This window comes from Psittacula echo (assembly GCF_963264785.1).
Source record: "Psittacula echo genome assembly, chromosome: 15".
Classification (NCBI taxonomy): Eukaryota; Metazoa; Chordata; class Aves; order Psittaciformes; family Psittacidae; genus Psittacula; species Psittacula echo.
In genome coordinates, this window is record NC_137751.1 from 11990568 (window position 1) to 12013344 (window position 22777).

At 51.9% G+C, this 22777-nt stretch overlaps 1 protein-coding gene across 8 annotated transcripts in view; it reads right to left on the reverse strand.

Annotated features, from left to right (window-relative positions):
• Window positions 1–21136, reverse strand: part of DTX2 (deltex E3 ubiquitin ligase 2) — a 36932-nt gene extending 15796 nt beyond the window's left edge. For 4 of the 8 annotated variants that reach the window (XM_080630114.1, XM_080630113.1, XM_080630112.1 and 1 more), the window contains exons 1-4: window positions 21046–21136; window positions 16146–16515; window positions 10622–11201; window positions 1263–1321 (exon numbers count right to left, since the gene is read on the reverse strand). In XM_080630114.1, coding sequence (XP_080486240.1) covers window positions 1263–1321; window positions 10622–11201; window positions 16146–16452 — 946 coding nt within the window. In that variant the 5' untranslated portion in view covers window positions 16453–16515; window positions 21046–21136. Of the gene's footprint in view, window positions 1–1262; window positions 1322–10621; window positions 11202–16145; window positions 16516–16953; window positions 16975–17062; window positions 17081–17805; window positions 18583–20744; window positions 20991–21045 lie in introns of those variants that run through there. The other 4 variants (XM_080630109.1, XM_080630108.1, XM_080630110.1 and 1 more) reach the window with 4 other exon arrangements.
• Between the last annotated feature and the right edge of the window lie 1641 nt (window positions 21137–22777).

Here is a 22777-nt window from a genome sequence, read left to right on the forward strand (position 1 = left end):
GGCTGATTTACTAACAGGGAGACAGATCGGCTACATGCTGCCAGATGCCACCCAGTGTTAGTCTTTATGCAGTGCTCATTTGGCTATAGAGACATGCAAGGCACAGTTTTCATTAGATGACTGGAAACATCAGTCCTGGGGTATCATTTTGAGGCAGGGCAAAGTCTGATGCTCAAGACCAGACCAAACACCACCACATTGCCTGGTATAAAGTGGTAACCGCAGTGAGAATGAGACTACTTTGACTTGCTCAGGAGCAAAGTTCAGTGTCCAAAGAGCTAATAACATCAACAGACCATGTATGGACAAGAGCCAGAGGAAGGAGAGGGTTAATAGATCAACCATAGTGCCTGAAAGCCAGAACGCCATGCATCAGGTCTTTCTCACCCCTCAACCCCCAAGTTACCATGTTACACTATGACTTCAAGTGCGCGGTCAATGGCAGGATGGAGAAGACATCTGCTTTCAGAACACCCCTACCCCCAGGCACCACCACACCAGGGGCCCTGGTGCTGTTAAGTCAAAACAGAGCAGATCCACTGGCAGCTTTTGGCATGGAAAGGCTTCCACTGCAAGCTGCAAGAGTTCTCATTTGCAAGGCAACACCATTTCATGTTTAACAGGAATATCTACTCTGAAAAGGAGCACTGAAAAGTGACACTTTCATCCCCTCCGGGCACACTCCTGTGTATATTTAGTATTGTATTCACAGGCTTGGATGGTAACAAGCAAACCTGTATTCTCCTGCCACAGGAGGCAATGTCTGATTCAACCTGCAGCCCCTCTTTTCCCCCAAAACAAGGCATCACAATCATTTTTTAGCCTGAAAACCACCTGAGCTTTTGTAACAGAGCCATGCTAAAAAAGGGTGATATTTAAAACCACACATCACCTCGCTCCTCCCTTTGGCTTTAAAAAGCCCAGGAGCAAGTAATAGATAGGACTGAGCTTGATCCATGTGTTCCCCCCTTGCTACCTGCTCACCCATGGCAGAAGATGAGCACTCAGCCCACAAATAAACCCACTCCTTTTGAGAGCCTCAGGACAGCCAGCTCTGATGAGAAAAGCAGTTCCTAAGACTTGATCATCCCATTCTCCCCCATATTTGCCATTGTCTTTGGGCCTAAAACCTTAAATGCCAGTGGCATTGCAGGCTCTGCCGAAAAACTAACAAAGGAAAGGAAGTGCCATGGAAAGCTCAACCACTTGGTTGCTCACACAACCCTACGGACAGGGCAAGTAAAGCAGAGCTGGATCCTTACCTGCCAGGGCCTGGTTCACCTTGCTGGGTTTGGGCATCTTGACAGGCAGGGCTGGGGCACTGGAGAGGAAAACAAAGGGACAAGCTCAACAGCACAACTCCACCACCACCAAAACAAGCAATGCAGCAATGCACTGATCCCTCCTGGATAAATAACAGGGATTAATTGCTCTGATGAGCCCCAGCTGAAACCCCCACCCAGGTACTGGTCCAGCACCTACATGTAAGGAGCCCAGAGCTACCTAATAGGTTTACTCATCTCCCAGGTGGATTTTAGACCTATATAGCTGTATGCAGCCCCATCTCTTCCTAGCTGGATGATGGTCTTGAGTCATCTTTTGCTTGGGGCATGTTGGTAGACCCTGTTGCCAACTCACTGCTCTGATCCCGTGATGCTTCCATACAGAGCTTTCTGTGAGCAGCTGACCATGGAATCTTAAATCTTCCAGGTAACCTGGTGTCCAGCCAGAGAAATGCTGCTCACCAGAGCATAAACCCCCATGCTGTATGAGAGGTTGTAGCTGCACAGATCAAAGGAAGCAAGAGCATCCCCACTGCTCTCCAGATGGGGACACTGAGGCAGGGAAAGGCCAAGAAAGAACTGTAGCCCTGGGATGAACAGAATGAAGCTCTGCGCATCCAAGGGCTTAATGCAAGATGTGGGAATGAAGAAAGGTTGAAAGAGACTTTTGGCACCAACCTTCCTTTGGAAATCAAGAGGATTTTGACAGCAAACATCCCCTTCATGTTTCTAGCCTACTTGCCTTGGCAGCAGTTCCCAGCACTGGCAGCTGTACTGGAAGTCAGTTTGGGATATGTGGGCCGCCAGGGCCATGCAATTAGCTGATGCAGGAATTAGGAAGGAACAGATGAGCATAAAAGCTGATGAGGGGGTCAGTAGAAGAGAAAGCAACCTGGATCTACTTGGGCAGAGCAGGAACGTTTGAAATCCAGCAGGCTGGCACAGAGAAGTCACCCACAGACTTCATCTCAGGTGGTGTATGTGTCTGGGATGGATGCAGGCTCATGCGCATCGCTGCAGTTAATACATGATGCATTCAGACAACCATCTCCAAGGACTCCCCAGATTACATCAAACCTGGACAGCTTGTTAGCAACTCACTTAGAGACTAAGGTGGTCAAGTGCCTAAATGCCATCCACTGTCTAGGGGGAACCTAATGCTCTCCAGCAGGGATGCAAGTGGATTCTCTCTACTGTGCCCACAACAGCTTCCCAAAGAGAGGTCCCTCCTTTCAGCCTTGCTAAATTCCATGACAATGACCAGAGCTGAAGAGATTTGTCCTCACAGCAGGGACCCATCCCCACCTCCTTCCTCTCGTACCTGCTGCAGTTTGAAATGGGGTCCCACACGCGTGCTGAGCTTGCTGAAGAACCCCCTGGGCAAGGATGTAGGGCTTGACGCTGCACTGACAGCCTGGCCAAGAGACCAGCTCTTCCAGACCCTTAAAAAGCTCCCCAGACCACAGAGGTTTCCCTTCTGTCTCTTTCATAGACTGTGTTTTCCCCTCTGCTGCCCTTAATTTTGCAATGTCAAATGATGCAATGGGTTGTTCTCGCTATGGCCCAAACCAAACCCACCAAACACAGTGGAAATCCTCCCTTTGGTTTCAAATCACATGCTGTGACTCCTCTCGATGAGTTTTCTCTTTCCTGATTCAGCCTCTTTCTCAGGTGTTTTCCTCCTCCTCTATCTCATCCCCTTGCTTCATTTCTGCTCCTATGATCCTCTTCAGATCTAGTAGCAGTGCTGCTCCCTCTCCAGCTGCATTCAAGGATGGGTTTTGAGGACCAGATAATGCAAAGAAACTCGAGAACTGCTCCCCAAAATCACAGAGGCACTGGACTCCCTTTCCTTTTCCAACTGAGCAGCTAAGAAGCCAACATGATGCTGGGCAACCCTCAACCCAGCCTCTGACCCTGCACATGATTGATACCGAAGAGCTTGTGCTTCACCATCACACCGTGAAGCGCAGCAGCCACCTTGGGTGCTTTCACTTCCCCATGGAAGGCAAAACCACACCAGAGCACAAAGCTGAACCTTCTGCTGTGCCAGGAGGGCAGATGGGCAGTGGGGCATCCTTCCAGGGAGCTGCAACAAGAGGGTGAAGACAGCAAACCCAGGGTTGCTTTGGGAAGGGGATCACTGGTAATTCCAGAAGACCACCAGAGAAATTCTTCACTCCATTCAATTCCAAGTCACCCAGGAATTAGAGCTTCTACAGACTTGTCCTGATTTCAGCTGGGATTGATTTTATTCCTACTAGCTGTGTTTTGGATTTGCTGTGAGAATAGTGTTGGTAACACGCTGATGGTTTAGGTGTTGCTGAGCAGTGTTTACACCAAGTCAAGGCCTTTTCAGCTTCTCATACCATCCTGTCAGCGAGCAGCAATTGCATTGGGCATCACTAGGTTTGGATATTACAACTCTTTTCATCATCGTCATTATTATATTATTATTTTACTATTAGTATTATTTTCCTACCCTTTTCTGTCCTATTAAACTGTCTTTATCTCAATCCATGGATTCTATTTCTTTTTCCTTCCAATTCTATCCCCCATCCCATGCAGGGGCAAGTGAGTGATAGGCTGCATGGTGTTTAGCTGCCTGCTGGGTTAAACCAGGACAGAAGTGAGGAGAACCCTTGAGATTTACACAGGGAAATAGATAGGCAATTGATGCACTTGCAAGCAATCCAGTGTTGGAAGCTGCAACTGCACTACAGATGAATTACTCTCCATCAGCCACGAAACAGTCGCTGATGGGCTGCATCCCTGGTGTGAAGGCAGAGTGTGCCAGCTCTGAGTGCTGGAGGCTTTTTAAGCCAACTGATGTGATGAAGGAGAAACCAAGTACTTGTTACTTCACGTGGGCTGAACACAGGCACATTCAGTTAGCAGCATCTCAGCTAACGTCACTGTAGGACGTGCAGACCCATCCGCTTGACACCGTGCGAGCGCACCATGCGTGCCGTGATTTCTCTTACATCTGTAGAAAGCCCAGCCCTGAGGCTGATGAAACCAAGGGAAACGCACAGTGCGTGGAGGTACCTCTGCCCCAGCCCTCCCTGGGGAGATCTGCAGCCACAGGGCTCGGGAGGAAGTGTTGTCACATCAGGAAAGGTGCAGAAATGCTACTCGCAGTCTGAAATGAGGCTTGTTGGAGGAAGAAGGGGAAGAGGTGAGAAGGAAAGCGACTGCTGTTGTAGTATAACACGGGCTGTGCCCCAACTCCAAAACCAAGGTGCCAGGAGCACGAACACACACATTTAACATATCAGCTCAGACCCAAACTACTTCAGCATCCCCATGCCACTGCTGGCTGCTTGGGAAAAGCTGAAGCCAGGCCCGGGTATGGTCCTTTTGATTTACTCAACCCAGGCTCAGTGAGGAGAAAACAGGATGCAGGCAGGATGGAGGGCGTCTGGGGTGAGGGAGATCTGGACAGCATCAGTGCAAGAGCAAGCACTGCAGTGCAGAGGGATGAGAGGGATCCACTGGGACGCCTGTTCCTGCTCACAGGGGACATTTCTACCCCGTCAGTGCCTTTGGGTCCCAGCCAAACGTCCAGGCTGTGCTTGCAACACCTGGAAGTCAATGCCTGCATTCCCTGAATGTTTCCTGGGATTGATTCCTCCTCCCCGGTCCAGTTTTGTCCAGCAGCTCCTGCTCTCCCACTGCTCTATGTGCTGGATGTGATGAGCTCATGAGGGATCATGAGGCTGTGAAGGGGATGCAAAATAAGACACTGTCCTCAAAGATTTAGCAAGGGGATCCTGATGAGGTTTCCCATCAGCAGCTTCCAGGCAATCTGCTCTGGGGACAGACAGGGCAGGCTGTATTTCAGCATGACAAAACCACTCACTTCTCCGTGATTTCAAGACCCTGCAACACCAGCAAGACAGCAAAGCACAAGACCAAAGAGGAAGCTGCCACTTCAAACACTGGGCAGCCAGGTTGGAGCTGAACATCACCCAAGCTGAACATACCCAACATCCTAATGGAGCAGAAGTAGGGAAGTCTGAGTTGTTACTTACCCTCTTCACCTGATACAGCCCTTTCTTCCCTCCTCTCTCCATTCACACCAGTCAACAGGCCACATATTCCTATACTGCAGCATCTTTGTAGCCCTCTTGACAGCCAACACTTCTCTCAGATCAGAGCTGCACCCAGTTAATGTGAGGCACCCAAAGGTCTAATCCCCTTCTCAGACTTGAATGTCAATGACACTAACGACCGTACAGCAGTTTCTCCCCTACTTTTCTTCTCAAGGTGTCAAACCCAAGACCGAATCCCTCTAAAGAAGGACCTTTGGGTGCACTGCATGCAGCCATGTGGATCATGGTTTTGCTCCTGGCACCAAGCAGAGGAGATTCCCCTGATCCTACTTGGGAAGAGTGCCTGGCAGCAGAACCGTGCTGGCTAACAGAGGGCTGAGGATAAGTCAGAATGGGCCCAGCAGAACCAGCACTGAGCAGAATGCCCTTCTCACCCCCAAGGAGCTCATGGGTGTGCTTATGGACAAAGCTGAGAGATGCACAGGAGAAGAGAGGAAAAGGAAAGGCCCTGCCCAAGTTCTGCTCCCTTGGTTACACCTCCAGATCCTATAAATCATTCACCGTGGGTCATTCCCCATGGGAGATTTGGGGGTGCAGCACCAGATCCTTCTTAGGAACACCAAGTCCCAATACTTCCCAAGTATTGGGAATACTTCCCAAGTCCCCAGGACTCCCATTATCCATGGTCTTAAATCAAATCCAACCCTCCAAGCTGCCTGCCTTATTTGTAGGCACAACCTAGACCAGCACCAAAGCCATGCAAGCTCAGAGGGACCAGCAGAGCTACAGTGGGGATTTTTCTGGCTGGGGCACTAATATATCCCCCTGAATATCGCTTCCTGCAGCTTTACCTGCTCACATAACAAGCAGGGCATTCCTTACTGTGTTTCAGAGTGCCGTTCTCTGTAATTACACAGCACAGGGCATGCAATAGGGTAGTTCTTGCCCCAGGGATGGATGCTTCACTGTGTGGGATGGGAAGGATCATGCCAGGAGGTGGCTGGCAGCCGACCCCTGGTTCTCAGATCCAGTTAACATCACTGATATAAGGACCAACCCTTGCCATGACACACTGCATCTGCAGCTCTCAGCACTGTCTGTGAGACAGGCTGGATTCTTTAACTGTGTTTAATACACCGGAGGAAACTCATGCACCAAGCAGCAGAATAACTTGCCCACATGTATTTAACGCATTAGCAGCAGAGCCAAGGATATTAGCATCCATTTAAGCCCTGGCACGCCTGCCAGGGTTTTCCAGTGTCTCTGACCCTCTCGAGAGCACAGGGAAATTAAACCTGCATTTTGAAGTGCTGGAGTTTCACCCCCTCACTCCAACATCCACCCTCCAGCAAGCAGCAAATCCATTCAATCACTGCCAATGCCACAGAAGCCCAGGCATGCCTGTGCTGCACTAACAGCACCGGGGGCTGTTCCGGCCTGCCTATTAGAAGTAACTGTCACCACCACACAGGGAGTTAGGCAGCTTTCCAGGAGGAACTACAGCTCTTTCTCAGCTCTGCAGGAGAGATGTTTGCTTCAGTGCTGCCTATTTTAGCTGCTTCCCCTAAACCAATTGAGTGTACATAACTGCACCGTGGGTCAGGCTCTCCCTAATAGCTTTTGAGCCCTTCCAGTTCTGAGGCAGGAGCTGGGGCATCCCTGCAAGCTTTATGAAGATAAGCACTTCTGTAAACCCAAGTAATCTGCTAGGGCTGCTTCAGAGCCAAAAGCTGCAGAGTGAGCACAACCTTTATTAGACATCGGAGGATCCACCGTGGCTCACTGTTTCCTTCCCTTCGGTGTGTGAGCATGGTCCAGCACAGGAATTGCACATCACAGCTAAGAGGAATGCTGGATGCAGACAGAAACTCATATAACATAATTAATGCAGGGTAATTAGTGCTTCATCATCACTGCCACAAAGGCTGCAGGAGGAATGAGGGCAGGAACTGGGAGAGAAGGGAATTAAGCACCAGTCCAAGTGCAGCTGAGGCGGGAAGATGAGGAACCTCAGGGGTAAAACAACCCAGGAATGTTCTGGGCTTAGGAATTAAATGAAGCACATTGTTAGAACTGGCTACTCAGGTTTCCCCTAATCCACAGAAATGGGAGTATTTTGTGCTGGAACATGGGTTTCAGGAGCCTGAGCCTGTAACCCCAGCCAGGAGCTATTACACCCACCCAGCGGCACTTCCAGCACAGGGCTGACAGGGAAAAGCCATCTTGAGCTGTCAGCTGGTGCTGACAAACCCTTTCACATACAGCACTATAGCGGAAGATAGAGATTGCCCCCCTGCGTGCATGTGTCTGTCTGGCAGGGAGAGGGGAGAGCTGGGCAAAGCTAATGCAAAGGACTGGAGATCCAGACATCATCCATCATCCATGAAGAGCTTCCAATGCACATCTTTGTTCTGCCCTTCTTTAGGGTCCTTTTGGGTGAGCCCCCAGCTGCTGCCTCCCTCCGGGCTCAGCACATGGCCATGGGTTGGATCTGAGAACCACACATGCTCCTGTGGTGGGTATGGAAAAGAGAGGCTTCCATAGATACCGCTAGTGGAAAATACCAGGGTTAAGGAATAGAAAGGGAACTGTAGACATAAAGACCATCCTGCCTGCAAAACTACCTCCTGATGAGCCCTGTAGACAGGCAAGTGCCCATCAGCATCCCCATGTCTTGGCCAGGCTGGAGGTCTGCCATGGGTTCACAACACACTCGCCCTCCCCTTGGGGCATGTCCTGCTGTGCCCAGCAAAGATTTCACCATAGGATGCCTTCACAGGGCTGCTGCATGAACCCAGCACAAGCTCTGCCAGCAATACCTGCTGCAGGGTTTAACCCTTCAACTGTCCCAGCAGCTCCCAGGATGCAGCCCAGCAGGCTGCCAGGACAATGTCCTCCCCAGCATCCTGGCTGGGCACCTCCAGGTCTCCTCCTGGCTGTCCCTCTCCTCCCAGTCAGCATCGTCTGTGCCATGGGCTCAGTTCATGGTGAGAAGACCGTACCTCAAACATCTTCCATCCTTCCTCTCAGGACATCAGTAGCATACAACATACCCAGCCCCAATGGCCTCCAGACAGGCTCCTGGCACAACTGCTGCAGCATCTGGCTCTTCCTTTTTAATCCTCTCACTCTGAGAGTCACTGTGCAAATCACACTGAGGCCTGGGGAAGAATGGGAGCTCCAGGCAGCCCCATGGACCAGTGGCTTCTGCAAGAGGGGAAATTTGGCAGCTTCTTCAATAGTTTTCCTGGGGGCTCCTGCAGGCAATACCGAGCTCTGATTTTCAGCCCTATTAGAAAGGGGCTGGAATAGAAGAGCATTGTGGATGCTTAAGATGCCCCAAAACATCACTAGGTGCAAAGAAAACACCCGAAAAAGACCGTGAGAAAGAAGAACAGGATCGGAGAAGTCATTTCACTCACATGATCCTGAAGAGGGAAAGTCCTGAGATACAACACTAAGGAAGATATCTCCAGATTCACCATCTTAAAACACAAATGAGATTCAAATCTCAACCCCCCGTGCCTGATGTAATCAGCAGAATGTGCTTTCAACCCTCTCCTACATCTCTTATCTCTATGTACAGGTAAATCAGCCCTGGCAAGTTCCCCTCTGGTTATTCAGGTGCTCAAGCAGCAGTTCAGCAGCTGGATTACAGAGGATGAAATGCCTATACTGCTTTGGACACTGCCAGCCATTTACAGAGGGAGCAGTCACACAGCCCTTGCTTGGTCCTCAGTTCAGTGCTGGCAGATACTAGGTGTAAGTATTATCATAGAAGGGCCACAAAGACCTCTGCTAGCAAAGGCTCGCACACAGGAGGAGCCAGTGGGATCTGGCTTGATTTGGATGCCCAGGCTTCACAGAGGCCAGCCTACGAGAATGAGGAGGGAAGAACCTCACTTCCTAAGGGTGACGCAGATCTCCCCCAGCCCCAAATCCCTGCTGGAGCCCAGTGCTGCAGCCCCACTCTATCCCAGAGGGAATAACTGTGCCATGGAGAGGAGCTGAGCTGTCAGAACACAAGACTCTGCTTTTCACTTAGGTGCCAGCAGCTGAAAGGCCTAAAGTGAAGCCCTTCCTCCCACACTGGTAAGGTGCAAACATAGCCCTTCCTCAGCTCCAGCCGCTCGGATGGGAGCTCAAATCCATGCTGTGACAGTTTCAGTCCTGTCAGAAAAGAGCCAGAGTTGCTGAAGAAAGACGAAGGGAAAGGATAAGGCAAAACCTGCCCAAGGCAAAGCTTAGCTGGATTTCAGACCAGTTACAATCCTGCTTGTGGTTCCTGACCTCCAGCATCACAACAGCACCTCAACACGTGCAAAAGTAACTTCTTCCATGATTATCCAGTGGCATCTCTGCATCAGCACTGATGAATAGCCTGGACACTGCTTAAATTGCTAGTGTCACCCCATGGATCTCAAAGACGGGTCGGTATGGTTCAAGGTATCAAAGGAAGGGGAAAGTGAATTACTGGTTTGGTTTTCTAAACATCTCCACAATGGATTTTAACAGCCCTTGCTCAAATCCGTGGCTTTGGGTAGTTTTGGTGGGGTTTTACTGATGTTCACCTTGAAAGTGTCAAACATGGACTTGCTGATTTTGTCAGAGGTCTCAGTCACACACAGCAAGTCCTGTGCTGCCTCCTTGAAAGGGAAGAGCTTTGAACACAGAGAAGTTTTCCACTCAATGCTTACTGCCTATTTTGAATTAAATAAGGGTGTCCACAAATCCCCTGTTCATTCACTCAGACCCCTCAAAGCTGTATTTAAGTGTAACCTGTAACACCACCAACCACTATTAGTTCTCTTGTATCTGCAGAATCACAACCTGACTCCTTTCTCCAGTGGTTCAGGGAGAGAAGACGACAGGGACTATATTTCAAGTGGGAGAAAAGGAAAGGAAAGCAGAGAAGCCTTTCCGCCCACTGTACAGGATGCAAAGGCACAAACCTCTCTCTGCTTCTTAGGGAGAAGACCCTTGTTAAGTGCTCTGGGACAGAGAGGCTCCTATATAACAAAGACCTGAGCACAGCAGTCATAGAGTTGTTTAGGTTGGAGAAGACCTTTAAGATCATCAACTCCAACCATTACCCCAGCACAGCCAAGTCTATCACTAAACCATGTCCTTCAGCACCACATCTACACATCTGTTCAATATCCCCAGGGATGGTGACTCCATTACTGCCCTGGGCAGCCTTTGCCAGTGCTTGACAACCCTTTTGGTAAAGACATTTCTCTTACTCTACATGCACAGTACTTAAAGGTGAATTGAGGTCTGTACCTGACTCCATTCGATGCAGACAGTCCTGTGCTGGGGCCCCCAGCTTGAGGCAAAGCCCAGGTGCTCTGTGCATTGAGTCTTGGTGTTGACCTTGCTCCAGACAAAGTTGGTTTGTTATAGGGCACAAAGCCAATGCTGGAAGAGCTTACGGATGCTGTCCTACCCTGATGAGCAGTAGAAGAGTTGGGAACGTTTATCATGGAGTGGCGGTAGCGCGTGGTGATGGGACCAGTCCCACTGTTTAGCCAGCACTGCTGGCAGGAACAAGCGACCCCTGTGTGAAGGGGTGTTGGGGAGGTTGTCACCGGGTATGGGGTGTCCAAGCGCCGCTGAATGCTGCGGCGGAAGCCCGTGTTCTTGTTGGTCTGGACCTGAGCCATGACGTCAACGATGTAGTTGTAGCCCAAGGATTTGAGATCTACTTGCTGGTGGTTCTTGGCACAGGCCTCCTCCAGGAGCACACAGACCTTCATCTCGTAGGGGGACCACCCGCCTTCGTCGTTCTGCCATTCCCAGACGATGCCTTGCCCGGCAGCAGAGTCCCCAGGGAAGAGGAGCCTGCGGACAGCGCGCATTGTCCCTGTGCAGGGAGAGGAGGAAAGAGTTAAAACCATCTTGTGAGCAGAGAATCATCGGATCATAGAATGGTTTGGGTTGGAGAGGACCTTAAAATCATCCAGTTCCAACCCCCTGCCACGGGCAGGGGCACCTCGCTCTAGGCCATGCCACTCAAGACTCCACCCAGCCTGGCCTTACTTACACTGCCAGGGATGGAACATTCACAACATCCTTGGGCACCCTGTGCCAGGGCCTCACCACCCTCACAGTAAAGAACTTCTTCCTTATCTCCAACCTGAACTTCCGCTGTTTAAATTTAAATCCATTCCCCCTTGCTACAGTCCCTGATGCAGAGCCCCTCCCCAGCATCCCTGTAGCCCCCGTCAGACACTGGAAGCTGCTCTGAGGTCTCCACGCAGCCTTCTCTTCTCCAGGCTGAACAGCCTCAATGTTCTCAGCCTGGCTCCATACAGGAACTGTGCCAGTCCCTGAGCATCCTCGTGGCCTCCTCTGGACTTGCTTCAACAGCTCCAATGGGGATGTTGTCTCAGGGACTCATTTCTGCACAGGTCTGTGGTGTCTACATCAGGGTGACTTCCTCACCTCTCCCGTAAGAAGGGCACTAACAGGCTTTGTCTTCCCAACAGGACTGGGTTTGCTCATGAAGCGCAGAGAAACACAATATCCCCATCCCCGAGATCCCTGTCCCTCTGCCAAACCTGACTGTGGGCTGGCAAGAGGTTCAAGAGCTGCTGGGAGGAAGGGTGGGAAAGGAGGGAAGGAGAGAGGATGCAGAGACAGACACACCCCAGCACAAAGGCACAGCGAGCACAGATGCCTCCCTGACGTTAAAACGGAGTGAAAATAGAAGTAAATCAGGCTGAAGCACAGATCTGGTTTAAAAAAACCCAACTCCCACAGCCTTGACAACAGAGTAACTATAGAGACAGGGCACCATCAGGGAGCGTGCGTAAGGGGCTGAACACCCACTCTGCTCTGCACGGGTCTGGGTAATTTTGCTCTTGGAGGAGTAGGCAAAGTCCTATGAGTGGAAGAACAAGGACTTTAGAGAGGGACAGGCACGGCCAGCTCCTGCAGGCTGGCAGATAGAGCAAGACTAGAGAGGAGATAAGAAGTGGTGTGGAAACTGGAGAGAGCAGCTGTTCACACAAAGGAAGAGAAATGAAAACAGGCACTCGACTGTTGCGATGCTGCTCGACAGCAACAGCAGGAGCTTGCAACCCCTTGGAAACCTGGCTCTCCAGGGTGACTCCACTCCTCTCTTTTGGAAAGAAGTCTAATGAGGGATGCAAGTCACCCAACAGGACAGAAACGCAGCAACCTCTGCAAACACGGGTTCCTGTACCAGGGTCAAAGCTGCTTTCTCATCCTGCACTGAGAAAGAGGAGCAGGAAATGCCGCAGGGCGAGTCTGGGGCTGCAGGAGGTGGGGTGAACAGGGGTGCAGAGAGTCCTTAGAGACAGGAGGAGCTTGGAGAACAGCATCAAGAGGTGAAAAACCAAGTCAAATAAAGCCTCTAAAGAGGCCATGAGAGCTATGACACGGCTGCAGGACCCCAGGTGAAAACAGGCACCTTTGCAGATATCCACACCTAAAGCCTGTGCAGAACTGCCCCAGGTGTTGCTGAGGATATTCCATCCAACAAGCACAGCCCAAGGATGAGGGAGGACACATGGGACTTCACACTGCTGAGACCCAACTGCTACCTGTGTTCAGGCTCTGGCTGAATGCTGGCCGGAGCACCTCTGCTTCACGCTGCTTTTATCTCTACTCCATAGTACTGGGATACTGTGGAAAGCACTAGGACTTGACTCAAACCATAAGGGCATTAACTGCCTCCGCACTGCTAAGAATTCAACAGCATGAAAATCACATCTCTGTTCCTATCACACTTTCAGGCTTTCTTCTATATAGTGCTGGTGGTTTCTGTGCAGTGCTTTGGTGGTCAGACCATAACCAGACCCTGTGCTGGGGTGCACGTATGTCCCACATGGCATTGGGGAAACTACGCAAGTAAAGACAGACCTGAGCTCCAGAGGTGACAAAGGCTGTGGCTCTCTCAAAGTAAGAACACGGCAGACCAAGGAATGGCAGGACCTGTGTTTCTGCTGGGGAGCTGAAGGCACAGGGAATGGCCTGCCTCAGGGATGAGCAGCCAGGGAAGGTCCAGCACTGACTCTCAACCTGCTGCTTCAGTGGTCAGAGCAGCACCAAGCATCCTGCTAACTGCACAGTGAGACTCTCCAGTGTCTCCATCCAACAGACACCACCTCATCAGCACACCTGAAAAGCTATTAGCAGGGAGTGAAACACAGCAAGCTCCCTGTAAGAAATGGATCCTAACAGCTCAACCATGAGCCCAGGGATTCCTGTGGGGCAAGAGCTTCCTCTGGCAGAAGTCAGGGCAGAAGGTGTCAGCAGGACCAAGGAGACCTTTCCCAGACAGGAACAGACACCGTAAGTGGGAAAGCAGATGAAACAGCCAAAAGCAAACTCCAGTGATAACTGCTCCTATCCTGTCCTGCCAAGTGTTAGAAACACAAACCCACACCTCAACAGGTAGGCAGCAGCAGGGATGACCCCTGAGCAAGAAGGAGGAATGGGGATGAGATGGGCTGGAAATGCACTGCATTTAGAGATGAGCGCACAGAACCTGCTCTCAGGAGTAAGGGGACTACCACAGGTAAAGCAAGGTGTCCAAAAGCCCAGGGGACACATCTCAGAGGGGATTAGCAACCCTGCCCCTGCTCCACTGGCAGGTCACAAGTTAAAAGCAGCACAGAGAGGACTTGAGGAGCTTGCACACAACCTGTGTTTTAGGAACCAACACCAAGAGCCAAGCCATACACTTGGAAAACATCCCCCTTCCCCCTGGCTGGCAGGGAAGCTGGGATTCCTCTCCAGGGTGGGCAGACAGCTGTGGTGAGAGGAAAAGTCCTGCTGCTCCCTTGCATTCACTCCCAGCTAATGTGCCTCGACCAGCAGCTGAAGCCACAGCTAATCCTGCCCACAAGATCTCCCTGCACAGCTGTCATTCCCTCTTGGTCCTGTTAACACTGGCTTCCTGTTATTCTCCTGGCTTCCTTTGAAGAGCCTGTTTGTCTGTCTGATAGCTAATGAGCAGAATACAACAGCCTATTTTTTGCCCCATTTCCAGATTTTTCATGGGGATGTTTCCTGCAGAGATTCTTTTCTCCCGCACATAACAAAGGTCAGCTGGCTGCTCGCTCAGAAAGCTTCACAGTTAAGGCAAGAGCCCCGCAGAGACAAAAAGCTTTGCTTAGAACTGGGCCACTGAAAGGGGATATGAGTGTTCGCAATAGTCACGTTGCAGAACACACAGGTACCTGTGGAGGGAGGCTCACTGAGCTGATGAACATCCCTCTGCATCAGTGGGAAACACTGAGGGAGAGCTGGGAAGTGGAATCAGACCTTTTGGTTATTAACAACTCAACCATAGATCTTGTGCAAGGAAAGATGAGGGCATGACAGGCAACGCCATTCCCAAATTGTACTGGACTGTCCCCCGGAGATGACCAGTTCTGAACCACCCTGAGATGGACAATGGGCTAAGTGTTTTGAGGTCTTTCACAAGGGTCTAACGTGGTACAAGCTCTAAAGAGATACAGAAGAAGGATGTCCCATTCACACTGGGACACATCCTTCACCCTCACCAAACTGGGCCACTCAACAAGTCTGGAAACAAGCAAGAAACAGCCACTGGTGCCAGCTCTGGTGGGTCCATGCTGTACTGCTCAAAGCCACAGCCTCAACAGGGGTTCCAAGTGCCCAAACAGGCCATGCTGAGCATACCTGCCATGAAGAAAGCTCCTCACTCATGACACCACTGGAAAACCTAATCCTAAGGTCATGAACCCAGAATAAAAACACGGATGCAGCTGTGATGACTGCTCACATCTGCTCCAACCACTTCCCTTTCCTTTAGGAATTGCCCAATCGTGCAGTTGATTCAAGATACTTCTCATTTATTGCTTCAATTGGCAAGAAACCAGCGTGCTGCCCATCTCTAAAGCTTGGGGTGATGCTTGATTGTGCCCTGGGGTGATAGGAGAGATGCTGGCAAAGGAGAAAGGGATGTGTGGAGAATCTTCCACAACAGCCATTCATTCAGGGTGTGTAATTTTGGATCTCCCTGGATTTTCCAGACATGAAGAGCTTGCATTCCACCCTTGCCCTCTTCCTAAGCTACAGCTGCTCAGCACATCTGCAGCAGAAGAGAACAGGAGTCATCAAATCCTGAGCTGCCTCAGTGACCACAAGAGAGACGAGAATGAAAATTAGGTCTCAGTCCTGCTATGAAGCCCTTCCATGGGAGGAAGCAAGCCAGCCTTGTGCACACAAGTGTGGTGAATGTTCTGCTGCAGCATCACGGCGCTCTACAGGGGCTGAAAGCTTGCGCAAAGCAGCTTGTGCAGGGCGGCATGCCAAGGTAAAGCAGCTGGCACTCCAGTTGTAGAGGGAACAAGGGAGGAGATTGGGAACGGGAGGGTTTGAAGACTAAGAAAAGGCCCTTTTTCACACCAGTGGTGTGGGAGCAGGAAGAAAGTTTCCGCCCTGAGAGCTCTGTGAGCTGCAGGGGTCCTGTGATGAGGTTCCTTAAGAGGAAGCAGCACCATTGATTCATGCCAGCTAATACTGATGGTCTCGTGTGCCAATGTGCTGGGTGGCAGACAGCATCAGGAGAGAAGCAGACACAGAATCATAGACTGGTTTGGGTTGGAAAGGACCTTAAGATCATCCAGTTCCAACTCCCCACCATGGGCAGGGACACCACACACTAAACCACCCCTCAAAGCACTGCCCCGCTGTGGCAGTACACAGCAGAGCTTTGTAGGGCCCTCCGACACATAATGGGGTCCCACTTATCTCCAAGCACACAAGCAGCCTCATCAAAACCCCGGCATGGGCAGGGGAGCTCCCTTACCTGTGTCCTGACGGAACTGTGTCAAGCTTGGGATGTCAATGACATAGGGGGCCAAGACAGGATCCGCATGTCCCAAAGGGATGCTGCTGAAAAGCCCCGATCCCGAGCGCCGGCCCTTCTGCTGAGAGGCCTGAAAAACTTGTTCAATGTAGCTGCAGACATTCCCTCTGTATGGCCTCCACCTGCCAAACTCATCCTGCCATTCCCACACTGCCACCACTGGGGAATTGCTGCCATGTCCCGGGGCAGAACTGGGGAGTCGGGATGGCCCAGCTGAACTGCTTCCTGCTTCCTGAGCTGCTGCCATGCTCCTCCCTGAGCTCTGGGCACACTGCAAGGGGCAGCTTCACACCATCTTCTCCTGGAGGACCTGCAGCGAGAAACAAAGAATGCTCATAGGGCTGAGAATGATGCCCCAAATCCACCCCACCCTGCATCCATACCACACAAGCCAATTGAGAGAGGGCAACAAGCTCAGCCTTGCACAGAAGATGCTTGCTATGTATTTAGGAGACTGCAGAGAAGTGGATTGGCCTCAAAACCCTCTGGCTGAGGGCAAATGGGGTATCACCTCCCACACCCTGCCAACGCTAGCAACTTTTCCTGTTAATTTAGAGAAAAACTCTAAGGACACTCTGCTTCCCATAGCTTGCAGCACCAAACACCATTGGAGTCACTGCAGATGTGTACAGAACCAGCCCAGAACCACTGCTGACCACTGGCAGGGAAATCCCTAAACTCTGACCCAAGTTCAGACACCCACTAGCCAGGATCATGCCAAGGCCACCCCATACCCGTCCCCACTCACACTGCTTCTGGCAGCATTACGCTGACCACCCTGATGTGAGATATCAGCCTGGGAGCAGGAACTCCCCAAGCACACATGCACATGGATGACTTAGTTATACAAGCGGTACCCAAACTCTTCTCACTGATCTGAGCTCTCACTGATCAGCTCCATCCAGGCTTCTGACCAGGCAGTTTTGATCCAGGATCAGTCCCTTGACTCCTGTGCAGCACTGTATGTGCACACAAAGGCAGAAGACAGCTCCTTATGCAGAGTCTGCAAATCACAGTAATGCATACAGAGAGCACAATCCAAGCGAAGAATGAATGGGAAGAAGCACAGAAGCACTAGGAGGATCACAGGGTGTAACAAACAGCCTGTGCAGAAGGCAGTGATTTAGCAGGTCCTTAAGGTTGCACAATACCTAGCTGCAGCTTCTCAGGAAAACCAGGAACACCTTGAAACAAGGGACAATCTGCAGCAACAAAGACTCAGGCCAAAGACTAAAGCCACGAAGAGATGATTTGGGGAAGAAGAGAGAATGGAGTAGGAGCCTTAAGACATCCAGGTAAAGACACAAAGGCAGTGAATAAATCCTAAGGACTTAGAGACAGGATGCAGAGACAAAAGACCACTCTTAGCCCCTAGGGATGCAAAACCACAAAGCCACTGCATGATCACCAAGCTATCCAAGAGACACCATAACTGATATGTGGCATTACTTGCTTGCTTTGTCATTGCAAGGAATCCTATCCAGACCATCTGGACACATATGTCTTGGTGCCCATACGCTGGACAACCCCGTGTTGTTGCTCATGAGCAGGTGGGTATGACTGTGAATGAGTGCAATTCATTTTGTTTCAGAATAGTCACCTTCTCCCTCTTCAGGTCTCTATCACTGACCGCTCACTTAACTCCCAGCAGGCAGCTATGAGCTTCCTTCCCATCCAATGGAAAAGTTCAGGTGCCCAAGAGGCAGAGCAGCAGTGGGTGGCTTCCACTGGAGGATGCCATCTGCAAGGAGAATGACATCCCTGCCGGATGGGGAAGATCCCACGCTCCGTGGAGCATCCCATCCATCAGGCTCGTGTGGCTTGCTAGCTTAAAAAAGCAATAGAAGAAGAGCAAGAGGCGAACAGACGCACCCACACGTCTGCATTCATGAGAGGAAAGCAACACTTTCTCCAGGAATTCGGTGTAAATCGGTTTATGAGCTGCTCTGAGAGTTCTACACAACACCCCCAGCTCAACTGGTGCTGGTGACAAACCACTCCAGGGCACCAGGATAAGACCCTGGTCCCTGCAAGGATCTTCCCCATGGAATTCATTCTTCCCTAACACACCACAGACAGTTATTTTACTGCTCAAACCAGCCAGTTAAAACCTGAGGTGTTAAACCCAGCACCTGCCCCTGCCAGTTCTTTTAATGGCAGGTTTCACACCAACACATCTCCTCCAAAGGGACCACCAGCATGTCCATGCTCGGCTTGGACTCAAAGCAGAGCTGCAGGGTTCTCTGTCCTACCCACCTGCATGAGGTGCTCTGAACCCCAAAGAGAGAACCACACTTTTCTCCCCCCAAAGTTGTTGTTACCAAATACTCATCTGCCCATCCTACAGATGGGGACGGCAGAGGGAAGCTGTTCGGATGGAGTCAGCGATTCGTTTTCCTTCCTTTTTGAAGCGCAGCAGCAGGAAATGGAAAAAAGAGAGTATCCCAGCGGAAAAACTGCCTCCTTCATGTACCGCCTCCACTCGCTGGGACACCGGCTGGGTGACAACGGCCTACTGCTCACCCCACGGGGCAGCGATGCTTTGAATCCCAGACCACACACAAAGGTACCGGGGCTGGCTGCATGTGAGCATCGTGTGCTCCGATATTCACTTCCCCATCAGAGTGGAAAAGCATTTCCTGTGCTGGGAATGCTGCTCCAAAGAAGCAAGGGGAGGATTTCAGCCTCCTGCCAGTTCTCTGTGCTGGAGCCAGCAGCTGTTTGCACGGATTGGGAAGCGAGGAATGTGGGAGAGCTTCAGGACGCCAGAATTACACGAGCCTCTGAGTTAAGGCAAACAAGAAGAGGCCTGAAGTTGCAGTTCCTTTCCCCATTCCATGAATCCAGCAGCACGCAAGTATAAAGAGCTGAGGAATTCAAACCCAGAGCTGCTCAAACAGCTTTCCCTTGGGCTGCCATGTGTGTCACAGAGCTGTATAGAGATGTGTTACACATGCCACTTGACCAGCACTGCGCTCGGGATGCTACCAGTTCAGCTGCACCAGCTCTTCACACTGGCTCTATCCTTGGCAGATTAGTGTCCCAGGGAGAGTAACTACATGTCTTTCCTAAAATCCCATGGACTATAACACTTCACCTTGAGCTTTAAAAACGCCTTGGAAAGCTCCAAGTCATCCCAACCACTGAAAGTGCTTATTCAGCAAACAGTCCTGGTTCAAATTAGAAATCCTATGGGCTACCTTGCTCCAAATGAAAACAAACCCCTGACAACTTGAAGTGCAACCTTCAATATTCCAGCCAAATGCCCTCCACCTAGGAGGGAATTCGGAACAGGGCTCAGATCTTGTATTTGGATAGGTTTGGGTGTATTTTGCACCCCAGGACAACCTCTGTAGCCTTTACCCACATGGCCTGAATCAGGGACTTGGACAGGAAAGGACCTGGGTGCGTTTCAGTTGTGTTTCTCAGCAGATTCCCTCCCTGCTCCTCAAGCTCCAGCCAATGGTGGTGAGAAAGCTGGGGAGGGGCAGGCGGGAATGAAAGCCATGTTGAATTCCCAAACCTGTTCTGCTTCCAGAAAGCCGAATTTTCCTCTGCTTTAAATGCAAGATCTTTGTGGGTTTGAAAATGCCAAGTCCCTTTCCCAGTGCCTGAACTGAAGCTGTGACCAGCGCTTCAGTGATGTGCTAGTTTGTACCCCAACAAGAAAAGGCCTCAGGAGCTGGGTTGAGGAAACACAAATCACCAGCTCGGTAACACAAACTTCTCAGCACTCAGCTTAGAAGAGAGGGTGCCCAGGGGGGATTTGTCAAGTGCCACTAACACAGCATAAGAGACAGGGCCAAGAGGGCTACAAAGAGCCCACGGGAAAGGACTACACATGGATTAGGAACACAGATAAAGCACAGGGAGGCAGTGGGGCTGTAGCAAGCCCATGACCCTGTGCAGGGGGCATGACTGGAGCAGCATCAGAGGTGCCCTGTGCCTCTCTTAACCCAAACCACCCAGCCAGAGCGCTCCTAAACTCCCTGCATCGTCCAATCTGCACCTCTGGGCCCTGCACAACCAGAGCTGTGAACACAGTAACAGGGTCCAACAGTGGCAACAGGGTCCAAAGCTCCTGCCAGGTACCTCACATCCAAACACATCTTCCCATACACGAGCACCCAGCACCATCAGCCCATAGCTAGAGCAACCCAGGAGCACCAACAGAGCAGTGAGGAGGTCACAGGAGTAACTCCAACCACACAGATCCACCAGTCCTGCCTTCTTCAGCCTCTGCTGACCCTCGGCTGGGTTGACAGCCAAAAGAGCAGAAGACAAAGCCTGACAGCTCCAAACCTGGACTCCTTCCATTCAAAACAAGCGTCAAGAGAGCTCCCTTTGGACGGGAAAATAAAGACTGAAGCAGAACAAAGCGCTTGCCTATCAGTTAAGCAGAGGGCAGGAATGGAGAGCTGCGGCAGGTACACGCCGACACAGGGCCGACCGAGCCCGCATCCCGCTGCCTCCGGAGTGCTCCTGGGCACCGGAGCTCTATTGACTTATGGGGAGAGCGCTGAGTTGTAGGGCGCAAACCTGGCCCGGTCGGGCCGGCTCCGGCTCCAGCTCCAGCTGAGCTCCGGGACGGGAACGGCCAAGGGGAGCCCTTACCGGGGCCGTTTGTCCGGCAGCACTGGCCCCGGCCGCGACGGTAACCGCAGGCCCCGCTCCGAACAGCAGGAGGCTGGGCCCGGGGCCGCCGCGAGTCGGGACCGGTCGCTCCCGGCTGTGACGAGCCCCGGTGAGGCCGTTGACGGGAAAGGGGAAAGAGAAGGGGAAGCGGAAGGGCCCGCCCGCCCCGCGCTGCCCGCCCCGGCCCGGACCCGGCGCCTCTCACCCGAGTCCCGGCGGCGGCTACTCCGGGAACCGCCGCTTCCCGGCCCGCGGCGGCGGCAGGAACCGCGCATGCGCCCGGCGGGACCGGGGCGGGACCGGGGCGGGACCGGGGCGGGACCGGGGCGGGGAGGGAGTGAGTGACAGCGGGAGCAACACCGTGAGTGTGACTGTGTGACTCTGTGTGTGTGTGTGTGTGTGTGTGTGTGACAGCGGGAGCAACACCGTGAGTGTGACTGTGTGACTCTGTGTGTGTGTGTGTGTGTGTGTGTGTGACAGCGGGAGCAACACCGTGAGTGTGACTGTGTGACTCTGTGTGTGTGTGTGTGTGTGTGACAGCGGGAGCAACACCGTGAGTGTGACTGTGTGACTCTGTGTGTGTGTGTGTGTGTGTGTGTGTGACAGCGGGAGCAACACCGTGAGTGTGACTGTGTGACTCTGTGTGTGTGTGTGTGTGTGTGTGTGTGACAGCGGGAGCAACACCGTGAGTGTGACTGTGTGACTCTGTGTGTGTGTGTGTGTGTGACAGCGGGAGCAACACCGTGAGTGTGACTGTGGGACTCTGTGTGCGTGTGTGTGACAGCGGGAGCAACACCGTGAGTGTGACTGTGTGACTGTGTGTGTGTGTGTGTGTGTGTGTGACAGCGGGAGCAACACCGTGAGTGTGACTGTGTGACTCTGTGTGTGTGTGTGTGTGTGTGTGTGTGTGACAGCGGGAGCAACACCGTGAGTGTGACTGTGTGACTCTGTGTGTGTGTGTGTGTGTGACAGCGGGAGCAACACCGTGAGTGTGACTGTGTGACTCTGTGTGCGTGTGTGTGACAGCGGGAGCAACACCGTGAGTGTGACTGTGTGACTCTGTGTGTGTGTGTGTGTGTGTGTGACAGCAGGAGCAACACCGTGAGTGTGACTGTGTGACTCTGTGTGTGTGTGTGTGCGTGTGTGTGTGTGTGACAGCGGGAGCAACACCGTGAGTGTGACTGTGTGACTCTGTGTGTGTGTGTGTGTGTGTGACAGCGGGAGCAACACCGTGAGTGTGACTGTGTGACTCTCTGTGTGTGTGTGTGTGTGTGTGACAGCAGGAGCAACACCGTGAGTGTGACTGTGTGACTCTGTGTGTGTGTGTGTGACAGCGGGAGCAACACCGTGAGTCTGACTGTGTGACTCTCTGTGTGTGTGTGCGTGTGTGTGACAGCGCGAGCAACACCGTGAGTGTGACTGTGTGACTCTGTGTGTGTGTGTGCGTGTGTGTGACAGCGGGAGCAACACCGTGAGTGTGACTGTGTGACTCTGTGTGTGTGTGTGCGTGTGTGTGACAGCGGGAGCAACACCGTGAGTGTGACTGTGTGACTCTGTGTGTGTGAGACAGCGGGAGCAACACCGTGAGTGTGACTGTGTGACTCTGTGTGTGTGTGTGTGTGTGTGTGACAGCGGGAGCAACACCGTGAGTGTGACTGTGTGACTCTCTGTGTGTGTGTGTGTGTGTGTGTGACAGCGGGAGCAACACCGTGAGTGTGACTGTGTGACTCTGTGTGCGTGTGTGTGACAGCGGGAGCAACACCGTGAGTGTGACTGTGTGACTCTGTGTGTGTGTGCGTGTGTGTGACAGCGCGAGCAACACCGTGAGTGTGACTGTGTGACTCTGTGTGTGTGTGTGTGTGTGTGTGACAGCGGGAGCAACACCGTGAGTGTGACTGTGTGACTCTGTGTGTGCGTGTGTGAGACAGCGGGAGCAA